Raw genomic sequence first — 15,699 nt, forward strand, 5'->3', positions numbered from 1 at the left:
TTTCCCCTGCTACATAAACTGCAACCTGTCATGGTAAAATGTATATTTATTATGAATGACTGTAGTGTGAGGATAATGGCACAATACCCTTAATGTAGATATAGGACAACAGCAAAAATGTTCTTCAATGTTTACTTTTCTGAACATGCAATGAAAGTAACTTCATGAAGGCACAATTACAGATGAGACATGTAAAACTAATAAAACCAACTACGACATCACGTGAATATTAAATGATCACATTAAGCTTAAAGCTAAGGGAAGCCTTGTGTAGCAAGTTGGCATCAGTCAGCAATTTCCATGAAACGTGAGCAGTTTAGAGTAGACATATAGTAAGTAACGTCTTTGATTTGGAGATTCGACGGTGGTCAGATGTCTGGGTTTATTGTTGTTTTTGTCATGTTTTTACATTTTATGTTATAATTGAAACGAACGCTGCTTCCGGTACGAGTTAAATTAAGGGAGGTACCGTGGAACTGTGGGCCAGTCAGATGTCAGCACTGATAATTTGACCAATTAGATTTGAAGTTGATGACACCCATCCGCAGATGTCCATGGCGTATTCATTTTCGCGTGCTTCGATTGGATGATTAGAGTGCCTACTTTCAGTGTTAGCAAAATTATGGCGAGCTCAAATCTGTATTGTGTACGTTTACAGGAAGTGGACTAACTTTACTTTCAGCATCAGCAACGCGGAGATTTAAAAAGAAAACTTGTTGGCCGAAGGAAAAAAAAAGGAAAAGTTCAAATAGGCAGCAGATTTTGTGAGTATTAAACGTTACGAATTTGACGTTCTTCAGTTGATGCTGATGCTTCTGTGTGTGCGTACGTGTTAAATGTGTGACAATGTTTGGGATGAATCATTATTTTTATTAAATGGCTATTTTTAATTGACTTTTCAGTGACTAAGCATGCAATGATATGATAAAATGGCGTCGGCTGTGGTGGGCGTCTGGGTCCACATTCAGCTACTCTCCTTGTACTTCAGGTCCCTGAAACAACATCAGAAGCCGAAACGGTAATCAATCTTACTCTCCTAAAACAATATCAGAAGCAGTGATCTACATTTAGAAACCAAATTCAAAGTTCAGGTAGAGTATTTGTATCAAGAAATCTTATTAATTTATGACCATTAGTTTATTCTCTTCACTTTGTAACATTTGTCTTGGCTGCACGACTTCTAGTATGTGTATGTACATTACATTGATTTTTCCAATCAGATTTCAGTCTCTGTGTTGCCATGTCAGTCTAAAATGCATATGCTCTTCACACAATCAGTAATGTCGGCCCATCTAAGTTCATTGAGAGGTAAGTCTTGCATATTTGCTGTTCGGCATTTGCAATTTGACTTCTCACGGATTTCTTTTTTTGGGGGGGTGGGGGGGCTAACTATCCTTTGTTGTTCCCTGAGAAAGTCACCATTTCACTGTTATCTAATATAGAAATATTGTTTTGGTGGAACAATGTTGAAGTGAGGGCAGAGCTTCATTTTGCGCATCCAAAGCCTTGTCTAAAATAAAAATGTGCTTTTCTACCACCTTGTGTTTTTTTTGGGAGGGGGGTTGTACAGTGTTGATGGTTTCTATAGTTGCAACATTGTAGCGGTGGTATTAAGCAGTGGATTAAGTCAGGCAAGCCCCGACTAATGTCCAAGGTACTAAATACACAGCCCACCACTGACAGTGTATACAAATCTATGAAGAGATGGTGTAGGGACATCAAACATGTCTGTTACCTTTGATCCAATGTCACGGGACTTGGCTCGCATCTTGTTGGCAATCGATTCAGCCACGTCAGCTCTCTCTTCAGCCTCTTCCAACTCATGCTGAGACTTCCTGAACCTGGCCATGTGCATGTTGGCCTGCTCCTCCTGAAGAATGAATAAAAGGATTGATGCGAAGTAAATTGAAATGCCATTAATTTTGTTACACCCCACTAAAGAAAAAGGTCACATGCGTTTGATTTTTAAAAACATAGTTGGCTTAGCTAAAATGACCGTGTACTTACAGCTTCTTCAGCATGACGTTTATAGGCCTTCATTTTGATCTGCAGCTTGTCCACCAGGTCCTGCAGTCGAACGTTGGTTTTCTTGTCTTCATCAGCCTAAAAGAGATAACATTTCAGTCGACAAAGACCTTCTACGAGCAGAAAAAAAGCCACCAGAAGGCTTAAAGTTTCAGTATACCTGGTAGCTTAGCTCTTTGACCTTCCTCTCGTATTTACGGACTCCCTTGATGGACTCACTCGAGCGCTTTTGCTCAGCTTCCAATTCAGTCTCCAGCTCACGTACCTGATTTAGCACATTTTAGTGAAGACAAAGCTAAACTAAGTTCAAAATGCTTTTGTGTTTATACCCTGGTCTCAAGCTTCTGCATCTGTTTCTTCCCGCCTTTCATGGCTAAATTCTCAGCCTCATTCAGGCGGTGCTGCAGGTCCTTGACCGTCACCTCCAGATTCTTCTTCATCCTTTCCAGGTGGGCACTGGTGTCCTGTTCCTTCCTCAATTCCTCAGCCATCATGGCGGCCTGGAAGTACCACAGGAGCAGGGTTTCAATTTCAAGTATGAATCCCAACACCATGGTTGAGAGAGTTTTTCGTTTTTTTAGTTTCTGTTTTACTTTTTCGATGTACTTTTAGTTCGTTTACGTCTTAATTTCATCAGCAGATCTCTGGAAATCCTATCGTAGTCATTTATATCTCTCCTCGTGCTACAGGGGACGCAGCATGTCATTAAACTACAAACACAGTAACCGACAGGGTTGGTTTTATTTTTTGGGGACTTAAATCACGCCACTCCGAAAAAGAAGTGAAGATCCCTTGTGGATGAATAATATATTTACATCAGTGATGGCTTTCTTGGCCTTCTCCTCTGCATTTCTGGCCTCCTGACTCGCTTCTTCTATCTCAACGTGAAGCTGAGTAACATCCGTCTCCAGCTTCTTCTTGGTGTTCAGGAGACTGGTGTTCTGTCGAAACCAAAGCAGATGCTGGAGGTGAAAACACACGCGGGAGACTACATTTGAGTGGTTCAAGACTTTTGACGAAAAACACCTGAGAATGAAGAAGTCCCGCACGCTCGCTGGCATCGATTAGCTCCTGTTCTGCCAATTTGCGACTGCGCTCCGTCTGATCCACGACTGCTCGGAGCTCCTCAATCTCAGCCTGCATCAAGTTGGTCCTGCGTTCCATCATGGCCACCTGCTCCTTCATGTCATCTTGAGCTCGAAGGGAGTCATCCAGGTGGATTTGGGCTTCCTGAAAACACATTGGAGTTTTTGGTTTGAAAGGGATTACCTCTGCCACAATTTGGTTTCCATGAAAAACCCGGTATTATCAAACCTTCATTTGCCCTTGCACGTTCCTCAGTTGCTTCACAACTTCAGAGGCCTGTCTGTTAGCATGGCCTAGTTGGATCTCCATCTCATTCAGGTCTCCGTCCATTTTCTTTTTAACTCTCAGGGCATCATTCCTGCTACGGACCTCAGCGTCCAGAGTGGCCTGCATGGATTCTATCACTCGTTGGTTGTTCTTCTTCAGCTGGTCAATTTCTTCATCTTTCTCCGCCACTTTCCGGTCCACCTCCGCTTTGACTTGGTTGAGCTCCATTTGGATGCAGAGTATCTTGGATTCCTCTTGTTCCAGGGAGGCCTGAACAAATGAACGTTGTCATAATAGTTTGTCTTCTTTCGAATATTTGACATCGTGTGTGATGCTTACCTCAGCTTCTTCCAGCGCAGTTTGCATCTCATATTTTTCGGTTTCAACATTCTTCTTGAATTTCTCCAATTCATGGATCGTTTTCCCACTTTCTCCTAGCTGCTCTGTCAGGTCTGTGATCTCCTCTAAATTTGGACAGTAGACACATTTTATTAAGTAATCTCAAAAGTTTATTCTTACTTCTCAGGCTTACGATGCAGGTTCTTGTTTTCCCTCTTCAGTGTCTCCAGGTGATCAAGGGCCTCCTCGTATGAGTTCTTCAGCTTGAAGAGCTCCGTGCTCAATGATCGAGATTCCTTTTGAGCGCCTTCCAGCTCAGCCTGAGACTCATCATACTTCTGCTTCCACTCTGCTAGAATCTGAACTCAACAAAACATGATTGTCCTCTTCATTAAGGACTGGAAGTCGAGAGATTGACCTCCATCTTACAAGCCACATACCTTGTCAAAGTTTCTCTGCTTCTTGTCCAGTGTGGCTGCTACGTTGTTGGACCTTTCCACGTCCACCATGAGATCTTCCATTTCATTGTGAAGTCGCTGTTTAGTTTTCTCCAGCGAGGCACACTTTGAGTTCACTGCCTCGATTTGTTCCTCCGCCTCTTGGAGACGTTGGGCCAGCTTTTTCCTGTGGAAGATATTGCCAAAACTCAGTTATGTGAATCATTCCGAGCGTGAGCCTGAGCTTACTTGGCCTCCTCCAGCTCTTCAGTGCGTTGGATGGCATCCGTCTCATATTTGTTTCTCCAAAGAGCAACCTCGGTGTTGGCTTTGGACAAAGCACGCTGCAGCTCTGCCTTGGCCTCCTGCTCTTCCTCGTATTGTTCACGCAGGAGGTCGCAGTCATGACGAGATGATTGGAGGCTGTGTGCCAGAGCGTTCTTGGCCTGTGTAGGTGTATATGACAAATCACTATCGTGTCACACATTCTTCTGACCACTTGTAAACAATGTCGTTTGACCAACCTATTGAGAAAACAGGAAATGGTCTCAATGACTGAGGTTCTTCTTGTGGGGTGGTACGTAAAGTCTCATATTCAGAAGGAAATATACTTCTGATTAGCAAGCCGCCTTCTCTACTGTCGTGAATGTGTGAAGTGAAAGTCAAAAAGAAAATGCAACCAGAGGTAACCTGCTTAGAAGGTAAACCCAATTCTGGCCGTAATTTACATTCCCCCAAAAAGGTTGATTAAAACAAACACGGACAATAAGACATAGTTAACATGATCATTGAAAGACTGGCTAATAGAGCTCATACTCAATCCCAAAATCTTGATTCATGTTGACGTCGACGAACAAGTTCCAAATTGATTCATATCTTTTTCATCCCCCCTCCACCCCCCAAAAAAAAGCTTTGCTTACCTTTGTTTCCTCCTCCATGAGTCTTTTGAGATCATCAATTTGTGAGCTGAAACCTTGCTTTCCTCTGGTCAGCTGGGATATGACGCTCTCTCGCTCTTCCAGTTGTCGGGATAACTCAGCTACAAGACATAGATTTTGACTTAGTTGGACAGAATGCAGTTCATTCAGCTGCTGAGTGGAGTTTATGTACCATTCTCATTTTGAAACCGGGCCCTCTGATTGGTGAGATCTGCAATGTTCCGACTGTTTTCATCATTCTTGGTCTTAAACTCCACTAGCTGGTCTTCCAGAGAGCGGCAGGTTTTTTCCAGGTTGACCTGTTCAAGTACAATTAGAAACACATCAGGATGCAAAGTAGCCTCGGCATTCTGAAATGTTGGACGGCTCTAACCTTGGTTTTAGCCACAGATTCCATGTTGGTGGCCAAATCGTCAATCTCCATCTTAAACTCACTTTTCTCCTTCTCAAGTTTCTGCTTGATTCTCTGCAGGTTGTCGATCTGCTCTCCGAGTTCAGCCATGCTGTCCGCATGCTTCTTGCGCAATGCGGCGGATGTGGCCTCGTGATGCAGCGTGGCTTCTTCCAGGTCGCGCCTGATTTTCAGGAACTCCGCCTCGCGCTTCTTATTCATCTCAATCTGAGAGGCAGTGGCTCCTCCGGCCTCCTCCAGCCTCTCGCTGACCTCCTCAATCTCCCGAGCCAGGTCGGACCTCTGCTTCTCTACCTTGGCCCTCATCGATCGCTCAGCTTCCACTTCTTCCTCCAGTTCTTCAATTCGAGCCTTGAAACACAAAGTGATGGATCATTAAGGAGGACTAACTGTCAATATGGTTCATGTGTGACGAAAACCATCCTTACATGGAGCTCCTTTAGCTTCTTCTGAAGCTGGTTGTTGATTGTTTGCTCGTCTGCAATTTTGCCAACCAGCTGATTGGTTTCAAACTCCTTTCTGTAGTAACGAGAAAATAATGTCACGTGTCAGGTGCAACCTCCTCCTTGGCCCATTCCTACATTCACCTACTTCTTCACCCTCTCCTCAGACTGCTGTTTGTCATTTTCTGCATCCATCAGGGTTTCTTGCGTAAGTTTAATGTCTCCCTCCAGCTTGCGCTTAGTCCTTTCCAGGTCCATGCGGCTCTTCTTTTCTTGCTCAAGGGAACCTTCAAGCTGCAGAGCAGTGAGACGAATGAGCCTTTTTGTTAGCACTTGGACATCAACATTCAACCACAACTCACATCATCCACTTGTTGCTCCAGCTTTGACTTGGCCTTTGTCAGCGAGTTGACTTTGTCTTCCTCAGCTTGAAGGTCATCCATGGTCTGCTGGTGGGCTTCTTGAAGGGCCTTCTTCTCTTTGCTCAGCTTGCCGATGGTTTCTTCCTGGCCAGCCAGCTCCTCGACCAGATTTTTAACCTATGAAATAGATCACTTTTAGTTTTTGACCTGATCATAAGTTTGAATTACCACATCAACAGATCATGCAGGCCAATGTCCAAACCTTGTTTTCAGTGGCGTGTTTCTCTTTCTCCACTTTAGCCAAAGTGATCTCAAGGTCGTCAATGTCCTTCTTAAGTTCAGAGCATTCGTCCTCAAGCTTTCGCTTCTTGGTACTTAACTCGGAATTGATTTCCTCCTCATCCTCCATCCTCTCTGTCACCTCTTTGAGTTTGGCCTCCAGCTGGATTTTGCTTTTGATCAGACCCTCACATCGTTCCTCTGAATCACAGAGGTTCTCCGCGTCCTGAGGAGGAGGAGAGAAGTCAATAAATGGCGCAGACTTTTTCATCAAATAGGAGGTACAGCGAAACTCACAGATTGCACTTGAAGTTGGAGGTCATTCTTCTCCTGGAGCAGAGAAACCATTTTCTCCTCCAGCTCCTTCCTCTTGGACTCTGACTTGGCCAGGTCCTCCTTGCATTTGATGAAATCTTCTTTCATCGTGGCCATCTCCTTTTCTGTCTCTGCACTCTTGAGCAGAGGCTTTATCTTGAAGAAAAGCTTCATCCATGGCCAGTGTTTGACGTTCATGAAGGAGCGCAGATTGTATTGTAGAATCCACACACAATCTCTGTCAGATATACACATCACATATTTTGGTCTGTGCAGCAATCATTTCATTGTCTATTGAAATGAGATTTATCATCATACTTTTGGGCAATTAAGTTGCTATATTCCTTTCTCATGAGATAACCTCGACAAACAGCTTGCGTCTGCGTCACAAGAGAAGCAAGTTTTTCATCTCGCAGCTCCTCCAGATTCCCCAGTAGACCAGCTTTGAAAAAGACCTGGAAAAACATCAGTTATAACTAATTCATGTTAGAAAAGCAAAGTCCAATATGCCACAACTCTTACCTTTGTGGAGCCAAAGCGGTACTGAGTGTGATCAACATCGATGGAACCCAGAAGCTTCTCAGAAGCTTTCTTGCCATCGATGAATTGTCCCTCGGGGATAGCGCTGGCGTTCAAGATTCGGTATCTGTTCATTTTGGATCAAGACCATTACAAGCTGCAGTAATTTAACATGACGCAACTTTGTCGCATTCATGACCTCTGCTTGAAATCAGCATAGAGAATCCTGCTGGGAAATCCTTTCCTGCAGATGCGGATCCCCTCCAGCACACCGTTACAGCGCAGCTGATGGATTACTAAGTGATTGTCCATGATACCTGCAGAAAATAATTGTTAAACTAACTGTTGAATAAATTATTTTATTTTAATCTTAAAATTGCATATAAATGGCACCTGGTGTTTTAACCTCATTGGGAATCAGACACCGTACAAAGTGAGGGTGAGTGCTCCTCAAGTTAGTCATCAGCTTTCCGAGATTTTCCTGAAAATAGTCGGGTACACATACTCTTGAGCGGGATGGTCCATGTTACACATATTCTGGTCTGATATGCTCACAAATTCTTGGTACCCTGAAAACTGCAGACACCGTCTGGAAGGAACCGCCCTTTTTCTTCCCCCCTTTTTTCCCTCCTTTGTCACCACCGGAGTCTATGAGACAGAAACGAAGTGCTCTCATTTGTTTTAGGGACACTCAGATGGAACATGGACATCACTGAACATGTTTTCTACCTCCTTCAGCTCCAGAAAAGGAGGCATAGAGATAAGACAGCAGTTTCAAAGCGGACTTCTGGTATAGCTGCACCACAGACTCATTCAGCGGGTCCTTGTTCTTCTCCAGCCAGCCGGTAATGTTGTAGTCCACAGTTCCGGCATAGTGCACCAGGGAGAAGTGAGCCTCTGGCTTGCCTTTGACCACTTTGGGCTTTTGGAAAGCATTATTTTTCCCAAGATGTTGGTCATAGAGCTTGTTCTTGAAGGAGGTGTCTGACGACTTGGGGAACATACACTCCTCTTCAAGGATGGAGAAGATGCCCATTGGCTGGGGATTGGAGAAAGAATTGGAATAGTGCTTGACAGTAGTCATTTTATTGAATTAGCAGGCATATCCCACCTTTTCAATGAGCTCTATGCAGGCTGCCAGATCCATGCCAAAATCGATAAACTCCCAGTCGATGCCTTCCTTCTTGTACTCTTCTTGCTCCAGCACAAACATGTGGTGGTTAAAGAACTGCTGCAACTTCTCGTTGGTGAAGTTGATGCACAGCTGCTCCATGCTGTTGTACTACATGAAGAGATTAATGTGAGTATAGGAGCCACAACATGAACAGACCAAAATGAGGTAAACGTCCCAGCTCACGTCAAAGATTTCAAATCCTGCGATGTCCAACACTCCGATGAAGAACTGCCGTGGCTGCTTGGTGTCGAGCATCTCGTTGATGCGTATCACCATCCACAAGAACATCTTCTCATAGACGGACTTGGCCAGGGCGCCAACTGAATTGGCCACCTCAAGTAAAAATCGCTCACTTCAGTACTTAAGCCGGAGACAACAATTTGGAGCCGATTATGTTCTTAATTAAATCAACTGCATTCAGATGTAAAGGCAGCATCTGGTGTGATGACAAAACTTGTCCCCATATTTGAATAAGCTCAACCGAATAGTTAACTGGCTGGTTAGTTGGCCGTACTTAGGCAAATCATTCATGATGACACAAATTGTTTTTGAGGCGGTACCTGGGGGACGGTCTGGCCCTTGGTGACGTACTCATTCCCCACTTTGACGCGGGGGTAGCAGAGGCCTTTCAGCAGGTCAGCGGAATTCAGCCCCATGAGGAAGGCCACTTTGTCAGCCACTGAAAAACAAAATGACAAACAGCAACCGTGTGTCTGTCTGTGTCTCTTCACCGTTGTTACAAACAGCATGGAGTCTTACCCTCAGTGCCATCGGGCTCCGCCTGTTCCTCTCGCTGCTTCTGCTTGAACTTCATGTTCCCATAATGCATCACGGCTCCAGTCAATTTGTAGATTGACATTTTTTCTTCATTGCTAAAGCCCAGGATGTCAGTGGCGGTCTATTGGATCAAAAATGGAGTTCAGAGGGAATGGTGAAAGGCATTCGTGCACCATTGAGTAAAGCCAACTCACATCTGTTGCCACGAGCTCTTCTTTGTCATCAATGCTGGCCACGGTGATTTGCCCTTGACTTATCAAGGGGAAGTCATATGGGTTTGTAGTTATGAGCAACATTTCTGCAGAGACAAAAGCAGAATATTACATTTCTATGAATGTCATTCATTCCTCCGCACCATATGCATCATCATCTTAATGCACCGATGAGCTCTGGTTTGTGGCCAGTCATTATCTGGTAGAAGATGTGGTAGCTTCTTTCATCCGACAACTGGAACGTCACTCTCGACTTCTCCAGCAAATCTGGACCAAAGAACAACATATGATATTTGATAATGCTGCAGAGGACAGACATAGCGGAAAGATAAACTTACATGTTTCAATATCAGCTGAAGATAGTTTCCCTGTTGTTCCAAAGTGTATTCTGATGAATTTACCCTGAAAAATTTAGAATCTTCTCACAAAATAAAAGATACAAAATCCAGATACAAAACCTGTTGTCCCCATGACGCAATAACAAAGAACATACACAGATGAAGACCAACACATCAGAGTATATATACTGTATGTATGAACATAGTTGTTAATTCAAGGCTATGGTGTCTTGCAACTCTGGTTGTAGTTGACATGTGACATTTATGGTTGAGTAAAATACTTACAAAACGTGAAGAGTTGTCATTCCTCACAGTCTTGGCATTGCCAAATGCCTCCAGCAAAGGGTTCGCTGAGATGATTTGATCCTCCAGAGTTCCCTAGAAAACACAAAGAATCAGATCTTTTCTCAGTGGGCATTTGAGAGTTTGACTCTCATACCTGTATCTTTCCAGGTGTCTGTTCCTTCTTATCGCTGCCACCAGACACCGCGATTGTCGCAAAGTACTGGATGACCCTCTTGGTGTTGACAGTCTTGCCTGCACCAGATTCTCCACTGTGGAAACAGAGCGACACATTCAGATGCTCCAAGAGCTCAAACAAGAGTTCATGCAAGTGACTCACGTGATCAGGACAGACTGGTTCTCACGATCTGGCAGGACACAAGACAAATTCATTCAGTACACAAAGCATTCAGTGCTGTGAAAAAGTATTTGTCCCCTTCCTGAACCTGAACACTCACCTGTGAGCATGTTCTGATAGGCGTTATCAGACACTGAGAAGATGTGAGGAGGAGCCTCCATGCGCTTCTTGCCCCTGTAGGCTGACACCACTTGCGGGTCATACACCGGCAGCCACTTGTACGGATTCACAGTCACACAGAAGAGTCCGGAGTAGGTCTGGGGGAGGGTGGCAAGTTGCGTCAGTTTCGAGCCAAATGCTGGAAATCTTGCAAAGGCCTCAGGCGCAGCTCCAAACTCACGTATATCATCCACGCTGCATAACGATCTTTGAGGTTAAACAGCACAGACGGCTCGTTGAGGTGCGTCATCATGGCCATGTCCTCGATCTTGTCATACTTTGGAGGATTCATGGGGTGACAGTCTTCTTCTGTGACTGTTACAGTCTACAGTAGACAGAATATAATGACTAAATACATCCATCCAACCATTTTCTAATCCGATTATCCCCACGACGGTTACGGGCGTACTGGAGCCTCTCCCAGCTGTCTTCGGGCTTTAGGTGGGGGACACCCTGAACTGTTGACCACCGGGCTGCCTGACTAACATTGGCTGGATTTTGGGCTTTGCGTTGAAATTTCAGATTGAAATTTAATTTAGCTGTTTAATCCCTGAACATTTCCACTCATATGTATATGAAATCGGCCCCATGGTCAAGTGGTGAGCACGTCGACCTCACAGTGCAGAGTTACCGGGTTCGATTCCAGCTCCGGCACCCCCAGTGACCCTTGTAAGGATAAAGCGGATCGGAAAATGGATGGATGGGTGTATATGAAATCTATAAAATAATAATAAATTGGTTGTATATGGAACACTTTTAGATACAATTCATTCAGAACGATGTGTCCCTTTTCATCACCTCATTTGATTCCGTCTTCACAGTGGCTTTGCCACCTTCTTTCTTTTGGACAACACCTCGGATATACAGGTCCTTGGGATCCGGCACAAAGCAGGCAGTCTTGGCGTCAAATGGCCGGCTCTGTGCCTCGATGCGCTCCTTCTCAGGTTTGCGCAGAAATATGGAGGCCGGCCCATATTGGGCCATCTCCGCATCACTGCTCATGGCGACGCCTGTAGGCAAAAACGTCAGAGTGCCAAAAGCACATCACAGTAGAGAAATTAACAGTAAGGTTTTGCAAAAGCATTCCCACTCTCGACTTAGCTCAGCGTATGAATTCTTTGATTTAAAAAAAAAAAAAAAAAAAAAAGACTGATGCTGATTCAACTTCTTTAGTTCGATTAAAGTTTTGCAAAAGTACAGCCTCTGAAATCGACAGTAGTAAAAATGAATTTTTGCTGTCAATTATACAATACCTATTTAGATAACTGGCACAATGAAAAGATAAATTTCCTTCGTTATTAACGCAGGCTTTAATGCTATCAAAATGTGTTCCCATAGCTTTGCATCTTGGTCATTAATGTTCTCGAACTAACATTCCTCTATGTTGCTGCTCTCCTTTTTTCTTTATTTTAAGACCCCCAAGATTTCAACCTTGTTTGACTTCAATCCATGTGTGAATCATTTGCTTTTCATTCTAGTGCATAATATCTAACAACTGGCTGATTCCATTCATACGAAACTGAAAAACAGGCCACCGGACTGGGTTTGATTTTGATATTCAAGCATCAGTCCAGCTGCATTACTGAAAAAAATGAAATAAAGTCAGGTAGTTTTTCATGTTTTGGGTTCAATTTGACCAAAAATCAAAAAATGAGTTTTTTACTTTTCGATTGCTAATTGAAACTGAAAAGAATTAATACAAATGATCTGGAAGCATTGATTTAACTTTGCAATGAAATACCTTTTATGCCGTGTCGTCACCCAGAGAAGTTGAAAAACGGAAAGAGCCTCTTTTGACTTAAAAAAAAGGATTAGAAAGTACTAATATATTTTTAGAAGAACAGGAAGTAAAAATAAGTCGTCCGAAAAATAAATGCCCAAGTAAAATCCAGACCCCCACAACTGAGGTTTCGAATCAACTCACCTAAGTGTCAGAGGGACGCAGTCAGCTGTACTTTGGGTCACCGGTCTGAACGAGAAGTTTCAGCGTGAGTCAATGAGTGGAAAGCAGGAGCTTTCTTTTATCGGCATCATGTGCAGGACAAGCCAAAGCAGACATTCCAAACTTGGCAATGTGACTTTTCTAATGTCAATCCGGCCGCATTACCCATCTTAGCCATCTTAAAATGGTTCTTCCGGGATCTTAACAGCAAGACGTCTTTGGCAACAGGTGATGATCCTTCACCTCTATTTTTATGTCCACTCGCTGCTGTCATGGGCTACTTCATTGACATCTTGGCTTTAATATACTCCTTATATCAAATTCATGTTACCCATTGAAATGCCATTCAAATCCACCCCCCTAAAAACAGGGTTTTTTTTCCAGGTTTTTGTAATAATAATGTCAACTCCCTCTGATGCATGTAAATAGAAAAACCTAACGAAATAGAATGTAAAGAAAGAAACTGATTTTGTGAAGTGTAATTATGCCCAAAACACAATGCAATAATCATGTGTGCCTTTGTGTCTGTTTGCACCTTGTGAGTGTTTTGTATTTGTGTTTGACTTTCTTCTCCAAAACTCAATGATATACGAAACAAAAAAAAAATTAAAATTTTCGAGTCCCGACCGAAACCCATTTTCTCCAAATTTTATGATTCACTGGGGTGAATTACAAAATAGTTTTGATGGATTTCAATAGGACAAAAACGCCCACATTTGAGTCAGCAGTGCTAAACTGCAAATCTGATGGATACTTTTCAAATGTTTCTCTATTTACTCTTAGTTTCAGAAAGAGTGTTTTTTTTTTTTTTTTTTTTTTTTACAATGCGAACTCAACTTGTACCTGATCAGTGTACAGGATAGTCGGTAGAATTTTTGGTTGTAAAAATACTGGATAGCACCAGCCCTATGTCAGCATTAACTTCAGTAAAAGGAAAAAGTACACCTATTTCAAAATGTAAGCTTATTTAATTTTCAGAGCAAAATTGCGATTGCACTTTCACCATCCAATATGTATTGCAGTTTTCCAGTTTGCCACAACAGACATAAAATAGCCCATTAAATCCTGGGAGGACTGATTTGTCCTGATGATTCTCTTACCCTTGTGTCTTTGGGTCTGCGCTAGATGCCAGTGGTTGTGTTCCAAAGTTTGACTTTGTGATGTTCGTTTTGGGAGAACGCATAATTGTCATTGTGACCACGGCCGGAAGCTAAGGCCTCTAAATCCAAGAAAGCAGGTGGTCCTTGAATCCAGGGTAAAAACCAAGGTCAGAAGCATTTCAAGAACCCATGGTGGCTTGAGCCAAGAAGTACAATACAGGCCTCACCACCACCTAACAAAAAAACAGGATGATGTATGAGCAGATATCGTTTATTAACCTTTCCATGCACAAATAATGCTAACCTATGATTTTTTTATTAGTCTTTAGTCATGAACAAAATAATCACCACGGATGGCAGTGGATAGCAACACACATAAAAAACAAAAAACAAAAAACATCAATCAGTAGCTGAATGCACAGGTGAAGAACCAGGAGACTGTGGGGGTCCACTGTACGAAAATTGAGTTACTAAAAACCTTTGAATATACTTTTTGTGTTATTTGTTTGGATGGTGTGCTGTGGCAGTCTTCCGATATCAGATAGGCGCATTGGATGAATAAATCTTGGGAAAGACTTCATTCTGGTCTACTTGAATGACTTCTTGTTGCAACCCTGGGCCAAGGTTAGCAGCCCGCCTTGTTTCCTAGTTAGAGGGTGACGGCGTGTCGGCTAAGAACACATGTGGGCCACATTTAGCCGGGGAGAGTGTAGGAAACTTAAGCTCTTGGCGGGGAGGAATACAAGGTGAGGACCACAAGTGTGAACAACAGTGGTGGCCCCTCCATTTGGCTCCTGGGACTTCAGTGCGGACTTCCTCGCCGTAATCCAACTCTAGCACTACAATGACGTTGCAATTATAGAAGCCATTAATAATGTACAAAAATGAACCTTTATCAAATGTGCTATGTGCAGGATGAAAACAAATCTAACGTCCACAAACGTACTGGAAACAGTACTTCACCACAAAACCAACAACTTCATTTAAGTTTGTGCGTCCGCTCGTGGGATCACCAGGCCGCTCAGCCTGTTCTTATTCCTGGCCAACAGACATCAGCGAGCACGCTGACAGGTCACTCGACGGCATCTGTCCTCTACTTGTTCATCTCGGACGTTAACATCAGTCGCCACTCGCTCATCAGCTCCCCGCTGACAGACACAGGTGCTGGGCCGTAACTTTAACTCTTCGTCTGGGATTCCTCACACGCTTTCATTTTGGTACTTGAGACGTAGTGTTAATGATGCTGTGATGGCACATATTTGTAAATTCACCTGAAGTCAACCCCTTTTTAAGCTGTCCTTCGCTATGTTTGTTGAGTATTATTATATGTGCTGTTTGTATGTGTTGCTGTTCCACGTGGGTTAAAATAGCAACGTTGTGACATGATTTGCCTAAAATGATGGTTAGAATTACCAAACAAAGTGCAACGCCCAAGAATTTTGAAGCTTGGATGAAAATTTGCCTTTTGGGGAACGTTTTTGTCTCATATCGTCTGTCAAAAATCCTGACCAAAAACACCTTCAAATTAGAGTGAAACAGTATAACTTGATTATTTCTCAACGTATTTCATCCACCCTTTTGTTTTGTTTGGTCTGCCACATTGGGAAATCCTTCTCTGTCAGGTTTCAGAGGAAAACATCCACCATTGAGCTCATACAGTTCTGAATTCCCATGAGTTCTCCAATTTGACTCATTGAAATTTCTTCAGTTTCAGATGCTGTCACGTTCACGAAAAAAATCAACTGAAATAGCACAAATGGAACATGATTACATGATATTAGCATTTAGCTAGTAGACCTTACGTTGGTGTTTCAGTATACAGTTCTTAGTACTCTGCTGTTATACTGTATATGATAGTTTTCCAGCACACTTCAATTGGAAGTAAGAAATAAAGAGCTTGAAGCCAGCATTCTGTGCCTCTTTGGAGGAAGAGAG

General features: G+C 43.1%; 1 protein-coding gene across 1 annotated transcript; it reads right to left on the minus strand.

Moving 5' to 3' along the window:
- Positions 1-116: 116 nt before the first annotated feature.
- Positions 117-12,758, minus strand: LOC109527763 (myosin heavy chain, fast skeletal muscle-like). The gene is made up of 40 exons (XM_019889853.1): positions 12,647-12,758; positions 11,521-11,732; positions 10,904-11,047; positions 10,664-10,820; positions 10,546-10,573; positions 10,363-10,477; positions 10,209-10,301; positions 9,924-9,987; positions 9,754-9,852; positions 9,568-9,671; positions 9,356-9,494; positions 9,157-9,275; positions 8,780-8,929; positions 8,534-8,704; positions 8,152-8,461; positions 7,991-8,070; positions 7,816-7,903; positions 7,622-7,739; positions 7,426-7,549; positions 7,222-7,358; positions 6,886-7,141; positions 6,572-6,814; positions 6,310-6,486; positions 6,096-6,241; positions 5,933-6,023; positions 5,466-5,855; positions 5,265-5,391; positions 5,075-5,193; positions 4,404-4,600; positions 4,158-4,341; positions 3,911-4,076; positions 3,718-3,842; positions 3,340-3,648; positions 3,052-3,255; positions 2,841-2,966; positions 2,355-2,525; positions 2,186-2,290; positions 2,008-2,103; positions 1,736-1,870; positions 117-992 (listed from the first exon to the last, which is right to left on the minus strand). The coding sequence occupies exons 2-40, from the start codon at positions 11,722-11,724 to the stop codon at positions 969-971; spliced, it is 5,835 nt and encodes a 1,944-aa protein (XP_019745412.1). The 5' UTR covers positions 11,725-11,732; positions 12,647-12,758; the 3' UTR covers positions 117-968.
- Positions 12,759-15,699: the final 2,941 nt, after the last annotated feature.

Source organism: Hippocampus comes, unplaced genomic scaffold (assembly GCF_001891065.2).
Source record: "Hippocampus comes isolate QL1 unplaced genomic scaffold, H_comes_QL1_v1.1 scaffold326, whole genome shotgun sequence".
Taxonomy (NCBI): domain Eukaryota; kingdom Metazoa; phylum Chordata; class Actinopteri; order Syngnathiformes; family Syngnathidae; genus Hippocampus; species Hippocampus comes.